At 37.1% G+C, this 24,804-nt stretch overlaps 1 protein-coding gene across 1 annotated transcript in view; it reads left to right on the top strand.

The window, feature by feature from the left end:
- The window catches only part of USH2A (usherin), a 729,748-nt gene that overhangs the window by 440,627 nt on the left and 264,317 nt on the right, over positions 1 to 24,804 (top strand). The window contains exons 29-30 of the mRNA XM_034667668.1: positions 16,728 to 16,878; positions 17,474 to 17,616. Of these exons, the coding sequence (XP_034523559.1) occupies positions 16,728 to 16,878; positions 17,474 to 17,616 (294 nt within the window). The remainder of the gene's footprint in view (positions 1 to 16,727; positions 16,879 to 17,473; positions 17,617 to 24,804) is intronic.

Here is a 24,804-nt window from a genome sequence, read left to right as displayed (position 1 = left end):
CTTAGAAGTCCATCAGGATTGATGATGACCATTATTTTACTCTCCCTAATACAGAATGTGAAATGAATGGCCTACTGAGGTAAGGGATTCCCCTTACACAATCTTGGTGTTTTGAGAATAGATCTAGTTATTAGCTGACTAATTAATTAATCAACTTGAATATTAGATCCAATCCCATTGTTAAGATGAATTTATAACCAATCCCCTCTCGTTCTTTCATTAAATGACTAAAATTTTGTCAGCTATTCAAAGATCACTTCACTTCTTGAAATCCTAGGAGAGTAGATACACTCTTCTACTATAAGAAAGAATGCTAATTCTAATTGTAAAATGCCATAGTTTGTTTTCTTAACTAAGTTTTTTTTTTTTTAACTATTGTTCTTATTGGGCACATTCAACAAGGGAATATTTGGTGCACTCTTTCTAAAGAGAGTGGCTTTGATGTAGCTTGCATTTAGTCAATGTTAAAATTGTTTATTAACCTTGTTAAGCACATCTATTTTTAATTTTACGAAAGTAGGATTCTTTAGAGAATTATTTTAAATGAAGTGAATGAACAATATTTTAACTAAAAATAGGATAGACTTAATCCATTAATGTTTTTGTTGTATATATTTTAAAATATTTTTCCAGTTGAAGATACACTCTACACAAAGGGCTCAAGTAATCAGATTCTAAAGGAAAAAGAATTTAATCTATGCTGCCTGGAAACTAATTTGGATGAATATGATGGTATTCAAAATAATAGGAATACTTAAGAATACTCCTCGGAATACTAAGAGGAATTCAAATGTCACAAGCAGGGGCTTAAATAGAGTGTCTAAATCTAGGATACCTACAAGGGAAAAGAATAAAATTTGGTTGGTGGTTTGAGATGTAACAAAAAAAAAAAAAAATTCTTCTGGGCATTATGACCACCAACTTCAGAGCTTCTAATTAGTCTGACAAAGTGACAGTTCCACATTCTAGTTGAACAAATAATGTATCTAATGAAATTCAAAATCCCTATTTTTCTTTGAGCACAATAAGCTACATCATTCGCAGCTTTGGGGTATTTCAAAATTAACAGAGGGTGACTTCAGTCTGTCTGATGTTTCCTGGTTAACAAATTCACTGAAGCTGTCTTGCAGAGTAATTTTAAGCAACACTTTAATCTTAAACCACAAAGGGAGGCGGAGTTGGAGGTATGTTGCCTTGGTCCTATGGATGCTAATGTGAAGTAGAATCTTTTGTTTCTCAGAATGGTCAATAGCAATTAGTATTCAGTGGTGTCTTTTTATTCTGGTGCCCTTGACCCACCTCTGCCACCCCTTTCTATATTACTCCTATTATAAACTGTAACTGGGGATATCCTGGCTTCTTTTCCATTCTAATTAAAGTGTTCTTGGCGAACACAGGGACAATTTTTCATTTCATGAAGAACAATTACTAGAGCTAGGTGAGATCTGCCAATTGGGTTGCATGTAATTTTTGACAAATATTTGCACCAATTTTGACTGATGTATTCTCACACCAGTGAAATCTTGGTGAGATTTTGGATTTACCTCAGAGAGGTAGACCCAGATGAGTCAGTGAAAGACCAAAGACAAATGTCATACCATCTTCAGGTTTATTCAATAATGTACTGTAAGATATTTTATTTTGTCACTGACCTGAGAGGTAAATGATGGATTTTTTTTTTTTACAAAAATTTATTTTATACATATGCTTTCTTCTTAGGGCTTTTGTCCTAAATACTCTTCTGTTACACTCGTAACAACCTTGAGAAAATGTCATCCTTTCTTGAGTTTGGGTCTATAATGCCTTTGGCCACTGTTACACATCTTATTTTTCTGTTCTTCTCTGGAGACCTTTCTGGGAACTTATAGGGGTGCTTTGACAAGTAAGGGGGAAAAAATCCTGATAAAGAGATAGAGAGTCTGAGACAAAGTAGGACAGAAACAGTTTCTCCAAGTGTCTACCTCCAAATAAACCTCCTCAAGATTTAAATGACATGGTTATTTAAAAACAAAAAACAAAAAAAACCTTCAAAAATGTTTTACTTCCTTTCGAACCTCTTAGCTCTAAGATTTCTCTGCTCCTCAAAGCAGTATCCAGACTCCAAGTTGGTTCTTGGAGGTAAAGGAGGCTAGCCACACTCTGCCTCTGAGGGGAGTCAAGATTTCGACAGGGCTAGGTAACTAGGAAAGGCATTGTTTAAAATAACAGTAGGAAGCTTAGGTATTGGAGACAGGTTGCTGGATTCAAACAGCAGTCAACTACTTATTAGCTCTATAATCTATGTAAATCACATATCCTATCTGCTCTTGTCTCAATATTTGTGTCTTCCCAAAATTCATATGTTAAACCTAACACCTAATGTGATGGTATTAGGAGGTAGGAGCTGGGGATGTGATTAGGTCATGAGGATGGAGCCCCATGAATGGGACTAATCCTTTCAAAAAGAGGCCTTGCCCCCTTCCACCATGTGAAGACACAGCAAGAAGGTACCACCCATGAATCAGGAACTTGGCTCTCCCCAGACACTGAATCTACTGGTGATTTGATCAGGGTCTTTCCATCCTCCAGAACTGTGAGAAATAAACTTCTGTTTATTATAATCTGCCCAGTTTATGGTATTTTGTTATAACAGCCCAAACAAACTAAAACTTTATCTAAGCCTCCCTTTTCTTGACCCACCCCACTTTACACATGGGACTATTATGAAGATTAAATGTGATAATTTGTATAAAGCATTTAGTTCAGGGCCTGGCATACAATAAATGCTTAAAATTAACTCTACCATTTTAATATATTTATCTTTACTAATGAATATCAAGATGTTAGCATCTTTTACAAGGCAGTTAACCAAAGTTATTAAAGTTGTCAATTTGTTAAAAACCCTTAATATAGTAAAATCAAAATCTTTACCAAAACTTTAACATTGTTCAACCTTCATTCATCCAAAAAACATTTACTGAGCTCTTTCTAGTTGCCAGGAATAATCCTAGTTCCTGGGCTAGAAAGATTTCTAGAACAGATATATTGCCTTCCCTCCTGAGATTGGAGGCTGTGGCTGCCATTTTGTTATTGCTTATAATTGCATTTACTGCAGGTTCTGGATGGCACTTGGAAATCTCTGGGAAATACTGGAATGAATCAGGAGTACTCGGAACTTGATTTTACTTTACTGGGGAGGGTTGGGGGGGTTGCTAATAAACTAATAATATGTGTTTGTAAACAATGAAGTAAGACAACTATATCAATATTGTTAGGGTTGACGGATAGTTGTTATTTTTTAAGATCTCATTTATTTATTTGAGAGAGAGAGCATGAGAGAGAGAATACAAGAGCATGCTCCTGGGGGGAGGGGCAGAGGGAGAGAGAGAAGCAGGCTCCCCCCTGAGCAGGAATCCCTGACCTGGGGCTCGATCCTAGGACCCTGAGATCATGACCTGAGCTGAAGGCAGAGGCTTGTCAACTGAGTGAGCCACCCAGGCACCCCAGTCGACTGTTAGTTTTAAGTACAAAGTTGTATCTTATTTATTTAATGAGGTATTGTAAGTAGTTATTTTTTGAATTCAGAAAAATTAATTGATTTACTGCCATTCTCTTACAAAATGCAAATTTTTTCATTAAATAATTAGAATCCATTTTAAGCCCAGTTCCTTAAGTATACAGTCCCATAAAATGAAAACTTGGGAAAAAAAGAATAAAAATATTTTTTTAATATAAAATAGTAAAAAAAATTAAAAGTTCTTAAATTTAAAAATTTGTTGATTGGTAACTCATATTTCATTTTTGGTTGTACCTTGCCTCTCATGCATCTCAGAAATGAATCTGGTACTTGACAACAACAGCTAAACTCAGCCTACATTTTGTAGTATAATTTTCTGATCCTTTCGTTTTATTATTTAGCCTTGTTTTCTTGTCTTGTATTTTAAGTGTTTTAAAATTATATTGGGAATTAGGCAGGTGAATAATTATAAAATCTATCTATGACTGTTTTTTTCCCTCTTATTGAGACTCTAATGACATGAATGTTTATTCTTTATTGTGACCTATGTAAGAATGATCTATACGAGGGAAATCTAAAGAAAACAAATAGCTGGAAATGTTAAGTAATTGGATTTTTTTTTAATATTCTGTACTCAACTTTTATGAAAAAAATCAAATCAAGATATGTAAATAACATGATAAGTTGATTTATTACTTTCAAAATCTAATCCAGTCAATTCACCAGATAGTATAGTAGCCACCATCTTTCCCTCCCCCCTCAAAATGTCTTGCAAAACTAAACTGGATAATGTTCTTTCTCTGCTTTAAAAAAATGTTAGAAATCAAAGATTTTCTGTCTTCTTAGTATAAATTTCAGACTCCTTACCTGGCCTACAAGACCCTCCAATAGAGCACATGCCACCTTCTTTGAGTCCCTCGAACAGTAAGTTCTATGTCTGTATCACCTTACAACTGCTGGTCCGCTAATTCATCAGAATCTTAGCCCTTCAATGGGTCCCAGCTTAAATACCACTTCCTTAGAGAAGCTTTGCCCTTTCAACCAATGTCAAGTCAGCCTCCTCTAATAATCCCTTACAGCATAATGTTCTCCTTCTAAGCACTTTGCATGTTTAACCAGATTGTTTTATATTTGTTCAATGCCAGCCTCCCTCCATTTGACAATATTCTCACTCCTGTAACGGTGGAGACCACGGCTATTGTGTTCTCTTTTATGTACCCAGCACCCAGGAAAATGTTGGCAAGGGAGGAAAGGAGGAAGGGTAGATGAATTTTTCAGAGAATATAAAAATAGCAATATAATTTTATCATAAATTTTTTAATCCTTCTCTATTTCCAATATTTATAGCTTGGAAACTACATAGTTAACAGGAAATAGGATGGAGTTTTGAGTCAAAATACACAAGTTTGAGTCCCAACCTGGCACTTCAGACAATCACAAGGGACTGTAAAAGCAATGCAATACTCACACCTTTTAATTCATGGTGTGATTGTAAGATCAAATGAGAAAATGTAGGTGCATTTAAATGTTAATTGTTGTTGTTTTGAAATGAAAACTTTAGAGTTTTCTGAATTAGCGAAAATATAATGTTTCATATTATTTTAATATATGCTAATACATTTAGTATAATTTTCTAAGCTTTTGAAAATTTCCCTATCACCACAGAGCATCTCAATAAGTGTTCCTCTCCTCATATTTAAACTTTACCTCCATAAAATAAAACAAAATAGACTGTGCCTCCAGACCACATGACTCCCAGCCTAACTTTTAACTCCCCTTATATGAGGAAGGGTGCGGTTAAAAGCACAATCTCTGGATTTGAGCCAGTCAGGGATTTGATATCTCTAAACCTGTATTTATCTATAACATGGGGAAATAATACTAACTATATCAGAAGAATATTTTTAGTATTACAAGATAATGTATGTGAAATCCGTGGTAATATCTAAATTGGTGAATGCTAATTATAAATGAAAAATATTTTTTAAAACTTTTAGTTAGTCTTTTTGACTAAAATGTAATGAGATCTTCAGTTGTATGGCTCATCTGATTGATGAGGTAAAAATCAGTAACAAAGCTGATCAAAAGTAAGATGGCTGGACAGTTTAAGCTCTTTAATGGATATCATCAGAGCATGCATTTTCTAAATATTGTGAATTTTTAAGTGCTTAAAAACTAGTGTAGGATCAGATTTTGTTCTTTTATCAGTATGATTGTTACTACAAATAAGGTACTTAGAGAGATATCACTGCGAAGACATCAGGGATGGGGAAGAAAATTACAAAGAGAAACGATTAAATTGTAATGTATGTTCCTTGTCCTCAAGTAGCTTTCAATAAACCATAAACATACAAATTTCCCAAACATATTTGATTTCTGCCATCTATGCAATCTTTGCTGCGGTGTGGGATATAGTGTCATCAGTTGGACTGTTTGCGCCACTAAATAGTTATAAACTGAGCTAGATTTGCCTATGAGGCACTTGTGATGTTCACCTCAAAATACTGTCCTATTTCCACAAAATAAAAATTTGTAACTATGATGTTTCTTTGGTTAATACAAAATCACCCAGCAACATGTGTTTTTCAAGACATTAAGTGACTCAGTGACCTTTGCTTAAGGAAAGATTTTGGAATAAACTATAAGGGTGTTCATGGAGTAACAGACATGGCAGAACCATATGTCTGATATTGGGGGAAAGTTCAAGATCATAACAATAGCAAACACATATATAGTATTTACAGTGCATACTTTATTGTATTATGTAAATGTTACATTAACTCAGTCCTCACAAACCAACCCTATGAAGTATATACTATTTTTATCCTTATTTTTTGATAAGAAAACTGAGACACAGAGAAGTTAAGGTACTCATTCAACAACAAAAAGCCGAATCAGGATTTGAACCCAGGTCTGATTGATCTTAACCAATGCACAGACATCTGTTCTATGATTTAGCTCAAATAAACTACATAAAAACATTTCAAGAAATTGGTAATAAGCTATTTAAATTAAACATTTTTTAAATGCTAACTGGAAAATACATGAACAAGCATTTTAGAAACTAAGAAATACTAAATGGCCAATAAGCCTGTTTTTAATACTTTAATCATAGTCAGGTTTTTGGCTTTAATCAATATTTATATATCTAGCCGCAAATGCTCCCATGAACTCCAGGCCCATATAGCCAACTGCTTTCTAAAACTATAATGGACCTTGTTGGTAGGAATGCATATTGGTGCAGCCACTGTGGAAAACAGTATGGCGGTTACTTAAAAAATTAAAAATAGAACTACCATATGATCCAGTAATTCCACTACTGGGTATTTACCCAAAGAAAATGAGAACACTAATTTGAAAAGCCATATTCACCCTATGTTTATTGCAGCATTATTTATAATAGCAAAGATATGGAAGCAACCCAGGTGTCTGTCCATAGATGAATGACTAAAGAAGATGGATGGAATATTACTCGGCCATGAAAAAGAATGAGATCTTGCCATTTGCAACAACATGAATGGACCTAGGGGATATAATGCTAAGTGAAATAAAAAGATAAATTCCATTTCACTGCTAGGTGGAATTTAAGAAATAAAACAAATGAATAAACAAAGAACAAAGGGACAAACAGCAGACTTTTAAATACAGAGAATGTGGTTGCCAGAGAGGAGGTGGATAGGAGGATGGGTGAAATAGATAAAGGGGATCAAGGGGTATAAATTTCCAGTTACAAAATAAGTAAGTCACAAAGATGAAAAGTGCAGCATAGGGAATATAGCCAATAAGATTGTAATAATGTTGTTTGGTGACAGATGATGACTATACTTATCATGGTGAACTCTGAGTAATGTATAGAATTATTGAATCATTGTTGTACACCCTACACTAATATGACACTATGTTAATTATATATATAATACAATCAATATATACAGGCATTTCAGAACCAATCAGATTCTTGGTCCATCAATATCAGCTTTGTTAAGTGAAGATTCCGTATCTGTAAAAATATCACTTGTAGTTATTTTATTAAGTCACATTTCCAAAAAATGCAGTCAATGACATAGATTTTCACTATATTTTGTGAAGCAAACAAAATTTACTAAATAATTTATTTAACATACTCAGCTTAATCATTTCAAATTTCAAAAAATTATGCATAAATATACTTGTATAGAAGAAAGACAAGAGAGATAGTCTGTAATAGTATAAGAATGGCTGTCTCTGGGTAATGTAATTATGGATAATTGTTTTCTTCATTTGGTAATTTTCAAATTTTCTACCATGAACATGTATTGTTTTTATAGTTAGAAAATACGCACTTTAAAAGGGGGGTTGTGTTTAGCTCTGTAGAAATTAAATTTAGCATTTGTTCAGTATTTCTTTGATAAACAATACTAAATTAGCAAAATTTCCTAAGTGCAATAATGGTTACATAAGGAAATAATAATGATTTCTCTTTTCAAGTAATTTATATTACCATTACTTTGGTGTTATGGGGAAAAGCCATGGCTAGACCTAAATTTAAGATTCAAGTTGGTATGAAGAGATGAGTTATAGTCTTGGAACCAACAGATATGTTGAAGCCATAGATCACCATTTATTATCATTTATTTCAGACATGTTGCTTGACCTTTCTAACCTCAGTTTGTACATCTGTGGAATGGGGCATTGAGAGAAATAAATGATAAAATGAATGTATTATAAAGTAGTATTTCAGATCTAATTTGATATTGCTGTGTTAGTATTCTCCAAGCAATTAATATTTTATGTTAAATAATTATCCATTTCCAGGTAACTGAGTCTTTATTTGTCAATAGATAATATGGTCTGGATCCTAACAATTATTGAGTCAAAGGGGAAAGATATTTTTCTGCAGATCTTACCCTCTATCAACAACTCCATCTATCCATCCATTCATCCATCCATACATACATTTTTGTAGGACATCTTCTGTAAATGAAACACTGTGCTGGGCACTATAGTATCCTCTTAAATACTTTGTTTCTTTAATGACATTCCTCTCAGAGTCTGTGTATTTGTTGGATAATAATTGATCTGGCATTTTTATCTATACATATGATCATTTTGAATCAACTATGTAGCCAATCTGAATAACATGGATGAACTCCAATATTAAGCAGGCCAAAAGTAAGACTCTTTCTGAATTTTTAGCAACTTCCCTTGAGGAAAGGAAAGTCGGAATTCCCCTGTGATCTACTCTGGTCGGAACACATGGAGTGCTTAACTTAGGTATAAGACTTCATATTTTTGAAGATACATTATCAAGCTGGAACACATCCAAGTCAGGTACCAAGGCTATATAATGGTCGAGGAATCCTAGAAACTAGTTGGGAGGAAGCAGAGATGTTTAACCTGAAATGGAGAAATTTAGTGGAGGAGAAGACAACCACTTAAAAATGCCTGAAGTTCTATCCCATGATGGTAGTAGAGGCTTGTTCTCAGGAATTAGTACAACCAAGACAAGGACCTAATGAGTACAGTGTTAACATGACCAGCCATATGCACCCATTGCCCATGATAGCCCCAATTTTTACCTGCTGCAGCTGAATTAACCGCTGTTAATTATTTAGAGTACCTTGTTTCACTCTCTGAGGTCCCAGCGTAGACCAAAGATTATATTCACCTTAAGTTTTTGTAGAGGTGATAGAGTTTTTAGTTCTATATCAAAAGGAAGCTTACCAACAATAAGAACTGCCCAATAATATAATGAGGCACCTTGCAAAGCAACTATTTTCCTCTCACAGAGGCCTGAATGTCACTTGCCTGGGATATTTCAGGCAAAAATCCCATACTTGGTGGTGGCCTTTAAGCTACCTGCACTCCAGATTTAAAATACTCTTGTTTTATTTTTAATGTTCTATGGTCAAAGGTAAATTCCATGGCATATGTATTAATAACATTTAATATTTTAAATGTATTTTTCTTACCAACATGAAGACCTCACCATTTTGTATTTCATTGAATTTCTGCGGGCTTTGACTAATTTCTGAGAACTAGCAAATTCACACAAGTAGTTCTATGTCAGGTTCCTTGTGGATAATAAGGAGCAGAGGCCCTGCTGTGATAGATAAGACCAGGAAAGAACTGTTTAAGAATATGAGTTAGAATATAAACCCAATCTTTACTAAAGCTAGTCTGTTTAATATTGTAAATGGTTTGCTTTTGTGCTTATTTAAAAAAATTAATTTTTTCAAAGATTTATTTATTTATGTGAGAGAGAGAATGGGCACGTGCCTGCAAGAAAGCATGTGAGTGGGGGGAGGGGTAGTGGGAGAGGGAGAGAGAGAATCTCAAGCAGATTCCAAGCTGAGCAGGGATCCTGACGTGGGGCTCAGTTTCAGGACCCTGAGATCATGACCTGAGTCGAAACAAAGAGTCCGTCACTTAACTGACTGAGCCACCCAGGCACCCCAATAAATATATTTATTTTCTAATATCAAGCACCTACTATAACTTGCCATTTTGTGGACTAGAATTCAGAGCACTGTTTTTGAATTTAAAGTCCCAATTCAAGTCTTCACTCTACCAGTGACCACTTTTGTGATTTGAGATGAAAGATGTAACCTCTCTGAGCTTCACATTCTTTATCTAGACTACAAAGAGATAACACTACAATTTTAGAGTGTAATTCCTAGGATCAGAAATAATTATGTTTAAAAAAAAAAACCTAACAAAGAATGTGTTCAAAAAGTTAGATATGATGAGAGACTGTTTGGTAAACATTAAATCTGTTTTAACCTACTTGCCACTATTTAATGCTGCTTTATTTGTATATCCTTGTACTCAAGGTTGACTGTCCATTTGTTAGCACATCTGCATATTCCTCATAATTAATATCTTTTTTAATGACATATGGTTTAGTGACTGGAAATTGAGTCTTGCCTTCTGTTTTCAATTTGTTTATGACTCAACGACTCAATGTATGTGTCTGAACTTTAATTTTCCATTCTGGAAACTAGGATTTAAAATCCTTGCTCATATGTAGCTATTTCAGAAAATGAGAGAAAATGTGTAATCCAAGGATTTTGATTATGTGCCAGGCTTTTCAGTGGTGCAGCCAGGATGCATGTAGATAAAAGACCGTGGTTTCTCTTGCATTATGTTAACAGGGAAATCTAAATGAGGATGCCAACAATATACCCTCTTGGTGGTTTGAGCTAGGCTAGAGTCAGATTCCAAGTGAAGCCAGGCAGAAGCAGCACATGGGCTTGGAGTGAGCATGGGCAGAATTGATGGAGTCGTAGACCCTGGAATCATGCCGAGACGTAATTACCCCACAGGAACCATCTCACATGGTCCCCATGTCAGTGCCCCTTCAAGGCCTGTCCCTCTGAAAGACAAGGTCCAGTGCACATTTGGATGTGAGTTTCTGACTTCTGAACCCCCCTGAAACACTTATACCTCTTTTATGCTGTGTACACTTTCTGTGTTATAGTTGAGTCATGTCTTATTTCTCTACTAAATATAAAGTAGATGGTCTAAACCCCCCTTTCCCTCTATTCTGCCCTTTCTGTTCCCCCAGCAAAGAATATTGTGCAGAATGGTATTCACTCTATTTTATTACAGATTTGAACTTAATACAAAATATGATAGACTTCTTCAATATCTTAATGCAGTATTTTATTCCAACATTTTATGTATTTTTTATAAAGATTTATTTTTTTATTAGAGAGAGAGCAGGCACATGCAAGCAGGGGGAGGAACTGAAGGAGGGGAAGAGATTCTTCAGCAGACTCCCCGCTGAGCATGGAGCCGGACTAGATCTCACAACCCTGAGATCATGATCCGAGCCAAAATCAAGAGCCAGTGGTTTAATCAACTGAACCATCCATGCGCCCCATTCCGGTATTTTAAATGCACACACATACACACAAAACACACTGCAGTAGTAACAGGTTGGTGGGCTGTCCTGAGAAAGGGTGAGAAGTGCACTGAATTCATTTTCTCCCCAAAAGTTTCCTCTTTTGACCACTACAGCCTTGGTAATCACCAGTCACATGGCAAAAAGAAAAAAGCCTCTGCTTTTGCTTTTTAGAGCTTTCCTCGGGGATCTATAATTTGTAAGGAGCAAAAGTTTAGGGCATTCTGTTTGGTTTTTTTGTTTTTGTTTTTCTTTTGTTTTGTTTTTTAGATAGGGAAGAATCCACAAGTGTACATCATTTAAAAGTTTAATAAAATCAGGGGCGTCTGGGTGGCACAGTGGCTAAGCGTCTGCCTTCGGCTCAGGGCGTGATCCCAGCGTTATGGGATCAAGCCCCACATCAGGCTCCTCTGCTATGAGCCTGCTTCTTCCTCTCCCACTCCCCCTGCTTGTGTTCCCTCTCTTGCTGGCTGTCTCTATCTCTGTCAAATAAATAAATAACATCTTTTAAAAAAAAAAGTTTAATAATATCATACATTTAAAAGATGATAGCATCTAGACTAGTCCGATCTGTGATTTAATTTATGGCTTACTGTGTTATATTCATTTTGCTTTCCAAAAAAGGTTCAATTTGAAATTTTATTAAAAACTCCCTTCCTTTGAATTTATAGATTGGAGTAGCTGTTTTATCCACTTGCTGTGTAGAATTAGTATTTACTGGACAAGATGTGTTGATTCAGGAGGTTGTCTGTGGAGTGCTTGCCCCTTGAGGGTCATATTAAACTGGAGAGAAGCTTTTTGAGCAACATAGCATCTTGGAGACAATATATCAAGCTGATAGATACATGGCTCTTCTGTTAAGAAACCAGGGGTGAAATTATGGCTGGCTCCCCGTTACTGCTTTGGTGCTAAGGAGTCTCTAAGGAATAGGTCTAGGATAAAAGGGGTTAACCAGAGGGGAAAGAAAGGTTTCTAGAATTCAGTGTTACTAGAAGCATGGAAAATGAATAGTTATATGTAAATAGTTTCAGATGATCACTCTGTTCGGAATATTTTGCAATTTTATATAATCAGAGGGTGACCAGTTTAATAGGCATGTTTTTTGTTGTTATTGTTATCACTCAGAAGATAACCTAAGATACTGGATTATTATGGAGCCTACTCTGGGGCATGCCTCCATTCTTTCTTAATAGCATGATCATGCAGTTTTAAACATGTGAATGGATTTTTGTGTATATATTTAAAATTCCACAATTTTTTTATGTTGATGACTTAACTGATTTTTTTTCCAAATTTGGACTGTTGATGATATGATATTCCTTGACACAGAAAAATTAGAAAATAGTCAAATAAGGGGCATGACCTTATATGTTCTATGTCATACACAATTTTGTACTTTCCTTTTTGCCCGTGCCTTTTCGATATATGTCCATTTATTATGAATCAATTAAAAAACATACAGCAAATAAGAAATAATCATTGTTAAAACTATATGTGTTCACAGATAAATGATCAATTAACAAGTCAGTAGTAGTGGATTATGGGATAAGTGGCCCTTGACAGAAATCCTACTGCATCCTAAGCATGTCACACTTCTACTAACTGAGGGAGCAATTTCATACCATTTCATCTCTCTTAAAGCATCCGGTTCACCCTCACACTTTAGCACTGAGCTGATGTCTTTGTTTTCGTTTTGCTCACTGAGAAAATGGAGACCATCCGAAGAAATCCTTGCTGTTTTTCTATCATGAAATCTATCTCTCTCTCTGTATTAGCCGTCTCTGAATTCACTTCTGCACAATGGGTATACCATCCCTGCTCTGTTCAACAGCTATTGTGCCCTGCTGGCTTGCTTCTCTCTCTCTCACACAAGGAATTAGCTCTGGCAGTTCTTCCTTCTGCTTCATTATCATTTCCCACATCTCTTCTGGATCTTTCCAATAGGTATGCATACACCATAACATCTCCCAGTTTTTAGAACACCTTCCTTTAACACCAGAAGCTTCTCTAAATGCTACCCCATTTTCTACTCCCCTTTTTTTNTAGCAATAAAGTATTTTTTTTTAAAGATTTTATTTATTTATTTGACAGAGATAGAGACAGCCAGTGAGAGAGGGAACACAAGCAGGGGGAGTGGGAGAGGAAGAAGCAGGCTCACAGCAGAGGAGCCTGATGTGGGGCTCGATCCCATAACGCCGGGATCACGCCCTGAGCCGAAGGCAGACGCTTAACCGCTCTGCCACCCAGGCGCCCCTCTACTCCCCTTTTTTTTATATATTTTTTTTAAGATTTTATTTATTTATTCGACAGAGATAGAGACAGCCAGCAAGAGAGGGAACACAAGCAGGGGGAGTGGGAGAGGAAGAAGCAGGCTCGCAGCAGAGGAGCCTGATGTGGGGCTCGATCCCATCGCCGGGATCATGCCCTGAGCCAAAGGCAGACGCTTAACCGCTGTGCCACCCAGGCACCCCTCGACTCCCCTTTAGAAAAAAATCCTTCAAAAGAGTAGCCGGTGCTCACTATCCCCTCATTCCCCTCCCATCATCCCCAGTCACACTGCCGTACCCGTCCCTGCGCAGCATCTATTCTTGGAACTGTCACCATATACCTCCACTGGGCCAAATGCAAAATATAATCCTGTCTCTTTGCTTAAACTCTCAGCACGTTTGACAGTTGATCAGTCCTTCCGTTTGATAGGCTTTCTTTACTTGACTTCCAGGCTGTACCGTCTCTAGGATTTCGTCCTCTCTCACTGACTACTCCTTTATGCCTCCTTTGTGTAGAAGAATCCTCCTGACCTAACAATGTTGGTGGACCTCATGGCTCAGTTCACAGACGTCTTCCGCACTCCTTCCATCTGCACTCACCCCTTGGGTTATTTCATTAAGTCTCAGCCGTTAAATACCATACACACCTTCATCTACAACTCCTATCCAGACTCACTCTTGCAGCTTCTTCCTGGATGTCCCTCCTAGAGGTGCATGTATGCCTCTTCAGTGTGACATGAACAAAACAGAATTCCTGATCTCCCCCATAACTGATCTCTCCCTTCAGCATTCATCAGCTCAGCAATGGTGCCACCATTCACCTGGGAGGTTAGGTTCAACACGATGACATCATCTTTAACTCGCTTATTTTCTCTTAGCAAAATACCCTCCACACTCACCTGAAAGCAGAGTACATCACTAACTCTGCTGCTGTTACTCGAATGCATGCTGTTGTCATCCTTTACCTGGATTGCCACAATAGGTGATTTCCCTCTGTCTACCCCTGCCCCCTCTCCCCCATTAGCACAGAGTAGCCTTTATAGGTTCCAGATTGCACCATGTTCTTTATTAAAACCTGGCAATGACCCCTAAATCCATTTCAAATGGAATCCAGAGCCCTTTGTGTATTTTCAAGGCCTAGAACTAGATCGGATCTCAAGGGATCTAGACCCTGCCTGTTCCTTGAACCTCTTTTCCTTCCCCTCTGCGTGGCCTGTGTTAACCACATTGGTCTCTCCACTGTTCTTGAACACAACTGATGCCTCTCCTTCTTGCTTCCCTTACACTTGCCACTCCCTGGCTGGATTGCTCTTCCTCCAGACACTCATGACCACCTCTCTCATGTCATTGAGGTCTCTGCTCAAATGTCACCTAACGACATGTTCTTCCTATGATTTTCCTGCCCAGTCTGAATTGTTACGTAATAATAAAATCGCATTCCTTTTCACTTTCTCCTCCCTTACCCTGATTTATTGTCCTCCAGAGCTTAGCTGTCTGGTATGATCTTATGTACCTGTTGGCTTAATGCTGCTCGCTCTGTTTACATGTAAGTTCCACAGGGTCAGAGGCCATGTCTGTTTTACTCGGGGCTGTTATCCCTCCACACAAAGAATACTTCTCTGTACAGAGTAGAGGCTCAATAAATGTTTATTGAATAAATTAGTGGATTACTGATGAACTCAAAACCCTTACAGCAGATTGATGAAACCTGTAAAGTAATTCGTCCATTCTCATCACTGGCCATTCATTAGCTTCATAGTTCACAGGCAGGTTCTCCGGCAGGAGAAAGTACGTAAAACACACACACTACATAAGGCTATGCATAAAAAGAAGTTGAAAATGAACCCACATCATTGTTTTCATTATTTTGATCCCTTCTCCTTCTACGCTAATGACCTCTAGTAATCTTTGGCCATTAGAAACATATATTACGGTAATTAGAGTGTTCTAAAAACTTACATTATAGTAGTACTCAAATTATGGTAAGGGAAGTTTAGATCAGTCCAACATCATAATAATAATGGCAACAACTAATAATTACCAAGACCCAAAATAGGGTGCTTTATTTACATTGTCTCCTATCTTCACAGCAATTCTCAAAGAAAACTGTCCCCATTCTAAGGATAAGAAATATAAGCTCAGAGCCATTAGGTGATTATCCTGAATTCACAGAGATTTGCTTAATTTCCTTTGAGTTTCAGGCTAGCTTTGGAACAAATTTTAATATGATAGTTTCATTCAAGTTATACCTGTTGGAAAAATTAATTGAATAACCAGAATCATCTTGTCATTTTTTAAAAGTAGAATAGGCTTTAGTTTCACTCATTCCTGTTAGACCTTGTAGAACTATTCAAATAGAACTCCCTGATAGATGAATATCAAGTAGATAGGCTGAATTCAGGAAAAATTGGCCAGAGATTCAACTAAACTAGAAAAAGCAGCATGTATGCTTCAACTTGCAACACATTTGAATAAGAGCAAATGACTATATAAATTACATGAGGAAGAACTTTAGTTTTTAAATTTTCATGGGTGAGAATAAAGTCTGGAATGTACTATTTTCAGCCAATCATATATATTTATCATTGTAGAAAATACGTTTGTAATAAAACATCCTCAAAAAAAAAAGAGCCAGTTGTGTTCATGGATAGCAGTGTTATTAAGTGGCAATGGGTGATATAGATGGGAGAAATAAAAGATCTGGACTCCTTCACTGTTTGATTGCTTGACTGCTTAGCAAAGAGTTAAAATAAAAAGGTACTTTAATATTTGGTTCACTAAGTTCCCTGCATATTTTCAATTAGATAAACAGAAGTACAGGTGGGAATGTGCTGCATATTCATTTGTCTTGCTGTTTGGGGGCTGGCTTTTAAGATTGAAATACTAATGTAATTGTGTTGAAATGAACAATAAGGAAGTACAGTAGTTCAGGAATGAAAATGTTAAATTAAATGGACCATGTTTAACATTGTTGTTGATCCTGAGGAACAGTTTTTCCAGTATATGGAGCATTTCGATTCCATCCAGCATATGTTCTCCACAGTTTTCTCTGCTCTAATTCATCTGTGTTTTTCGACAGCTCCAGATGGCGTGCTGCCTCCAAGGCTTTCATCTGCCACTCCAACCAGTCTTCAGGTTGTCTGGTCTACACCAGCTCGCAACAACGCTCCCGGCTCTCCCAGATACCAACTCCAGATGAGGCCTGGCCACTCCACCCATGGATTTCTAGAGTGAGCATCCTACTTTGTCCATCCTCCTCACTGTCACCTGGATTATACAATGCAGACATAACTTACATTGTCTTAATCTTTGAATAGGTCAGTTATCATTTGCAGCAAACAAAGGCCACCTTTTAAAAGTACAAATAAACAAAGACAAGCAACGCCCTAGGGGATAATTATTTGCTTTGCAAAACTATCTATTTTTCATTTATATAACATTAAGATTTCTTCCCCCTTAACTTTCCATGAGCATATGTGTCGTATAAAACAAGCATACACCTGAACTGAAAAAAGAAAATGCTGCCTGAACTGTATATACAAAATTATAATACTTAGTCTACAAATTCCACATGGCAATCATTCTCAATAGCAGACTAGAATTTTCTCAATACTACTAGAATTTACACCTTATATAAATGCAATAGTACAAACCCTCAGCCAAAGAGCTCCTTATTTTTAGAGAGATCTCATATGACAACAGAAAATCACAGTACTTAACTGTATGTTGACATTCTCTGAAAACTCTTTGCAATAAGATTTTACTGTTTTTTTTATTTTTTTTGAATGTCTAAATCTTCCTAATGAACATTTCTTTCCTATGTAGGTTATTTTCCAATCCTTCTGCATCGTTAAGCTATGAAGTGAGAGATCTCCAACCATACACAGAATATGAGTTTCGGTTGGTTGCCTCCAATGGATTTGGCAGTGCGCATAGTTCCTGGATTCTCTTTGTGACCACAGAGGACAGTAAGTGGTCTGAACAATACACCGCCAAATGTTGTCTACATTAGGGACTCTTAAATGTCTTGAGCTTTTCCAAAACAGAGAAATAAGCATCCACTATTTTCTTGACAATTAGTGACAATAATCTCTTCCAGGGCAAGGGTAGTCACACTCTCCAGAAAGAAGAAAAATGTAGCCTTGGGAGATTGGAGGGTGAGGACTTCAGAAGAAAAATCACTACAGGAAGAAGTAATTCACGATAAATTATGACATGGCCCCATTCTATCCTTCAGGGGACATCTAGGTACCCTGCAAAAGGGAAGTTATCGCCTTCCACTCAGTGTATTCTACTTTGGAGGAATTCCAGCAGGCAGAAGGATATGAAATAGGGGTCTCACTTCATGAGGCTGCTTACTGTGTCATTAAACGTTTTCCTGGAAACAGAGTCCATTATACTTTAAGTCACACCTGAAAGACAGACTTCAGAATAGAGAAGTATAATCTGAGCACTCTTACAAAGACTAGATTGGGATTGCCTTATTCAATCAAGAGACTTCCCTAGTTTTCCATGAAAGAGCTGTGTTTGCATATGTAAGTTTTTACTAGGTTATATATAGAAAATAAATGCATGGCTATGATAGTTTTATACAAATTACTTCTATAAAAGCATATATATGGAAGTATAATTTTTTTTTTAGAAAAGTTTGAAATTAAATCAAGCTCTGCAGAGTGAATGAGGACACTGTATCTTTGAGCAATGAGGTTTTTAGGGTTAATCTTGTCAAGTCTTTTAATCAAAGGCTCCTTAGAAGATGTGGCTCAGTTGGCCAATTGCCATTCCAGCTCTATATCCAATGAAGACCTGAGTGACTTTCAAAAGGCTAGATATGAATCAAAAGACATGGTATTTGAAACAATATCAATTGTATATTAAACAGATTCTTTTATTTCTCTAATACCCTTAATTATATTATTTTAGTGAGGATAAGACATCAAATGAGATAGAACTATTTACCTTCCTTAAAGCTTACTTTATTTTTAAAAAAGGCCGTTATGAACAATAATATATAATACTTCATCCATTTCTCCCAATTTGTAATTACTCCCTGGGAGCAAGTTAGGTACTTTACAAGGGCACATCCAGTCCTTTTGGTCTCCCGGGTACCATTTAGTAAATTATCAGCACAGTGCAATAAACGACACCCAAGACCCAGAAAGCATTAATGCACCACTCAGTGCACCTACACCCCTTTTAGGGGGAACATCACACACACTCTGTGGAATCTGACAGCATAGTCACCAACTGTATACAGATTTACGAACTAGGGAGCTCACCCTCAAAGTAGAATTTTAAAGAAACATTAAAAAAAAAAAACAACTGAAAATAGACTTTTAATTCTCCTTCTTAAGATATAGCATGCTTGAAGGCACTCAGTAAAATTTACTAAACATAATTATTCAGCCCACTGCAGAGGTGGTGGATCCTATGATGCCACATTGGAGGAGGAGGGAAATGGACTCCTTTTTTTGGCCCCCACAATTTCTATTCCCGCAGAGAAAGGGCAACACTTGGATTTCCTCAGTGGTGATTCTTCTTGACTAGAGGCCATGATCTTCTATCTACAGATAGGAAGTTATCACATAAATAAAGTATAAAACATTGTAAAGTACCAATTAGCATAGCATTCTTTGTTGAGCAAACTTCTCCTGCCTTATCTTACCACAAAGCAAGTCTTACAGACTCTATGTGGTTAGAATTTTTATGCATGTAGACTTTGCCTTCTTTGTGATTTGTAGGGCCTGGGCTTGAAGTGACTAGTATTAACCCTTCATCTTGTTTAAGAATTGGTAACACATGACTATACAGCTGGTATTAACCCAAGACACCCAGCCATCATTTTTATTCACATCCTTTCCCTGAAACCTATGACTTCTTTCTTCTGCTTCATGTGCACACTGCAAAGGCATATACATTATGAAAGAGCCAAAGGCTGGCCATTTGCCCCCCTAGGTTAAGTCACCAGTGCTTGCTTACCCCAGAGACATAATGGCAGCGCACTCTATATTTTGGGTGTCAGTGGAGATGGATGCCATCTCTGAAAGGATGTGCAATTGAGTTGACAAAGAGTGAGTGATTGGCATTGGGCAAAAGCAGTTTTTCTGTCAGGGCCTCAACGCATTGCTTATGAAACCACCCGCGATGACAGCTCCATGCCAGAATCACACTTCATACTTGATCCTGACCAGCACCGCCCATTTGCTCAAGTGCAATTTCTAATGTAAAAATTCTACATATCATCTTACAGAATAAAACAGAGAAGTCACCTCATGCCCACATTTACATTTCATACCATCAATAGGCACCTTTCCACATCAGCCAAAGCCTTGAAACTTCCCGGTGCCAAAAAAGGTCACCAAGAGCATATTTTTAGTGTGATATGGCAAGACTGTGATTTTCGTCAAGCTTGTGACATGGCTGAAACCAGAAAGAGATGCCTAAGCAGGAAATGAACTGTACACAGAGAAACAAATGCTTTGAGTGCAAAGAGAAGTTCTCACGGACAGAGAAAAGGGTTGTGAAGCATCTTAATAGATTTTTTTCAAATAATTTGTCATTTATATCAGAGTTGGCCACCAATATCCAGTTCCATGCATTTTTAAAAATCTAGTGTGCTGATGCCAAATAATAATAATGCACATTTCCTATGAATATTTTAAATCCTGTTAAGCGTGTGTTAATAAAAGATGTTTGTTCCAGCCAACTTGGTCAGTGTAGTGTTCGACTATTTGCAACCAGATAAATACAAACAACTTGTGGTTCTTGTTTTGTGTGTGTGTGTGTGTGGTTTGTGGGGTTTTTTTGTTTGTTTGTTTGTTTTTTTTACACGCTGCTGGCAGTCCAGGCACCTGGCATATCTGCAGTTTGCAAAAATACATTAAGATTGTGTTAGACTTGGATGCATATGATTGATAACATGAAGACACTTGCCAGAGCACTGAAATTTTTGGATATTTTTTAACCTGAAATACCATCATTCCTGATTATATTATTGTTCCCTTTCTCTTGTGTGCTCACAATTGTTCTCTGTGCAGTGTATGCATATAGAAATCGTAGTTGGCTGGAAGGGCAAGTTTCCTGTAACTTTAGCATGTGGACATGTACTTTGGCCTACTAAAATCCTGCCCTGTGGAAAATACAAGATAACCTACTTCTCTTTAAAAATGTGGATTCCCTAGACCATCAAAAGTCAGATAATCTGTTTTTCTCAGCGTTTTTCAGGTAACAAGATAAAAACGTGGAATATCTTTAATTCAGTCATTTTACCAGCAAACATTTATGGTATACCTGGCAATTAGATCAACCTAATGAAAATGAGATTGTTTTCTAAAAATGACTTCTTTCAGGTTGGTTCTAGAGTAGACCATTGAGTCATTACCTATTTTTAAAAGACTTTAAATATTTGATCATTTTACTAAATTTGAAGTTAAAGACTCCACATTTATATATTTTTTTAAAGGTTTTATTTATTTATTTGACAGAGAGAGAGACAGCCAGCGAGAGAGGGAACACAAGCAGGGGGAGTGGGAGAGGAAGAAGCAGGCTCATAGCGGAGGATCCTGATGTGGGGCTCGATCCCATAACGCCAGGATCACACCCTGAGCCGAAGGCAGACGCTTAACCTCTGTGCCACCCAGGCGCCCCCCCACATTTATGTTTTTAACCACGAATCTAAGAAGCATTATTAAACAAAATTTGTGGGATTTGAACAGTTTATTCTGTTGATTTACTTAGACAACTTTTCATGAGGTCATTATTTTGCTAACCGTTCTTGAGTTTTGCCTGGATGCTAGAACATAGGACTGTGTATCCTATCAGCTATACAGAGGAATTTTAAGTATTTTTACATACTTTATGTATTCTTTATATAAATCCTGTTATTTTTCCCACACCTATAATTGCTCTGTGAACAAGGGATGAAGCAATGAGGGATACTCTTCTAGTATCTGGATCCTGCTTTACTTTCTCTGTCGGTATTTTTGAGTGTCCTCTCCCCAACCCCCTCATTGATCTCTGAGATTCTCACAGAAGGCTACAAAGGAACAGAGGTTCTTCTGAAGTGAAACAGAGAGACATTGAAATGTTCATGGACATCTGTATCTAACAGAACACATTTCTTCCTCATTTGTTGTCTGACAAGATCTTTTCATTTATTAAGTCTCAGCTCAAATGCCACCTCCTCTGTGAAGCCTTCCCTCCTCATCGCTACCGTAGAATTGTGATTTGTATTGTGCTTCATCAGTAGCCGCTTCTGAACTGCAACTTCTCAGGACCTAAGTCTCCGTCTCATTTATCTTTGTACCATAGTCTCCCCTTATCTGCCATTTTGCTTTCTTTTATTGAGTTATGGCTGTTAATCTCTTACTGTGCCTAGTTTATAAACTATCGTAGGTATGTATGTATATAGGAAAACTATAGTACGTATAGGGTTCAGTACTATCTGCAGTTTCAGGCATCCTCTGGGGGTTTTGGAATGTATCCCCTGTAGAGAGAGGGGGATGACCATATATCCAGTGCCTGGTGGAGGATCTGATACGGACCAGGTGCCCCAAAATGATCAGTTGAAGTATTGATTGAGAAGACTTTATATAAGCAAACCTGTGAAAACTCAACCAAGCAAATCTTATCTTGGTACCTGCCCTTTCCCAGGGACTGAAAGTGACATCAAGATTACAAGGATGATGAAGACACTGTTCTTTCCTTGAGGCACCCATTATCTAGCAAGGGGGACAGAGAGTGAAATTGTAGAGTATAGAGAACTGAGGCTTCTGTGAGAGCGAGCCCAGGGGCCGGGCATTTCCCTCAACATGGGATGTCAAGAAAGCCTTCCCCAAGGAGAAGACCAGGAAAAGGAAAAGGGAATGATTTATATTTGGAGTTCACTTTTATATCACATTTCAATTTTTTTCCTCACAATTCATCCAGAAGAAGGCAGAAGAAGCAATTGCTGCTGGGCTGTCCGCTGACATAGGAGACCTGAGGGGTGGCTTGCAGGGTGTTCTGCCGGTGGTTTCAGCCTCACTCTGAGATAAGGCAGGTGAGGATGAGAGGCAAATGTGAGAAGGAAATCCCCAAAGCAATCCTTATTCTCTCACTTGATCAGAGGCACCCTGCTGGCTGTCCTTTTGATTCAACATTGACTGTCTTGACTAGGATAATGAATGTTCTAATTAGAGAGGCATCTGCCAGCCCCAAATCATGTGTATTTCAAAATGAAGCAGGGAGGGATATATAAGAAGAGAGTTCCAGAAGGAAAACACTTTTTCTTATTCTCGAAACCTATACTCTGAGTCTTATGACAGGGAGAAGTAAAACTGTGTTATGAAATTGGATTAATTGATCAAGATAATTCTAGAGCAGGATTTTCTGGATCATTTAATAAATATATTTGTGCTCTTAGGAGTATTTAAGTTTTGAAATTAATATTGCATGGCCAACATCTTTTTATTAGTGTGTTTTAGAATTTGAAGTCTCAATCTGCACCTTAAAAAATGTTCTCTGTGAGAGAAAAATAGGAATATTTTAAAATTAGAGTGGAGCATATTTACATCAGTAGATTTTATTTTATTTAACGAAGAAATATGAACGATAGGTTTCAGTAGTGCTGCAAGATTATTTTGCTTTCTCCATTCTAAAGAGGCTTCCTAATTGTTTTAAATATTAGCTTCTGAATGCTGACATATTTATCCTTTCAAACAGTGATTATGGGTATCCTATTTTATCCATAACAGAAGATCCATGATGAAAAGTAAATTATTTCATCTGCTGATTTAGAGAGAAAAATGTCTCTGTATGCATATCACTACACATTTTGTTTTCTGGTGCATGGATCCCACCCCCTCCAAATTCTTGTATTTCCAGAATTAATAAAAGCAAATATTATTATTTTTATATTCTTATTTTTATATCCTAAGATCCAAAGCTAAAAGCAACTAACAGAAACTCCTTTGAAAGGATAGATTGATTAATGAAATGTTCTATCCACCTGGCCTCAATTTCCCCCGAGCCCTGGGATCTCTTTTGGCCATAGAAGGCATACTGTTCTTCTGAATCTAGAACTTCCAGTTCTTTCAGGACATTTTTTCTGCTTTCATGAATTCTCACATCGACAATTTTCTGTCCCAAACATTCAAGGAAGAATCCATAGGCATTCACTGCACAGTATTCCCCAGTTCTAGAAGTCAAAGCATTCTTCCTAAACTATATTCTACTCTCTTGTGGGAGAAATGGAGAAAAAGTTTCCCAGTATTAGTTCTCCTACTGGCAGATTATCAAATAGTATCTTCTCAATTTCAACAAGCTTCTAGCCTTCAAAAACTCCTTTTATTAGACCTCAATGAGATGCCTGTGTTACACAGCCCATCTCCTATTTTATCAGCTGTCAAAAAGCTCCACGTTCGTTTTTGTGCAAAACAAAGGGTACCCATTTTTAATATTTGTTTTGGGATACAATTATCATGCCCACTTCATCATCACAAGATTAATATTTCTTTACCTTTATTTTATTGGTCTTATTTCATTTAAGTCTTTTATTATGAGCTGTCAAAAATCCTTTTGGGGAAGTAGTTGAGATATAAATAATATGTTGATAAAAGAACTCATAGTTAAAGAGAAGATAGAATCCATCACTCTTCTGCTAAGATCACTAGCAAACATTGAAAGGCTACATTAACAATTAGCATGTAATGTATTGCTGTATGTAATTACACATTCATCTATTTGCCGCCTTGATTTTGAATTCACTGGCAAATTTAGGGGATATTCATGTGTGGAGTTCATATTACTGAACATAGCTTTAAAACTGAGTTTTTAATTTGAATGGTAAAAAGTTGCTTTAGGGCAATAATGAGAACATAACAGGAAAACTGAGCAATCGTCGGTAACTCTCATAGCAACCAAGTCTAGAAGACAGACAACCCCTGGAAGTTATATCCGTGCCGAAGGTGGGAGCCATGCGGCCTCTTTACTCCCACGCGCACTGTTTATTCCCACGCGCACTGTTTATTCCCACGCGCACTGTTTATTCCCACGCGCACCCACATACACATGCGCGCGCATGTGCGCACATACCCTTCCCAATACGCGCACCTGACTGTGAAAACAAATAAGCAGACCCCTCCGCTAACGATTTTATTACTCTATTTGAGGCTGGG

Source organism: Ailuropoda melanoleuca, chromosome 8 (assembly GCF_002007445.2).
Source record: "Ailuropoda melanoleuca isolate Jingjing chromosome 8, ASM200744v2, whole genome shotgun sequence".
NCBI classification, from domain to species: domain Eukaryota; kingdom Metazoa; phylum Chordata; class Mammalia; order Carnivora; family Ursidae; genus Ailuropoda; species Ailuropoda melanoleuca.
The sequence above is the reverse complement of the archived record's forward strand: the minus strand, read 5'-3'. Positions and strand labels throughout refer to the sequence as shown.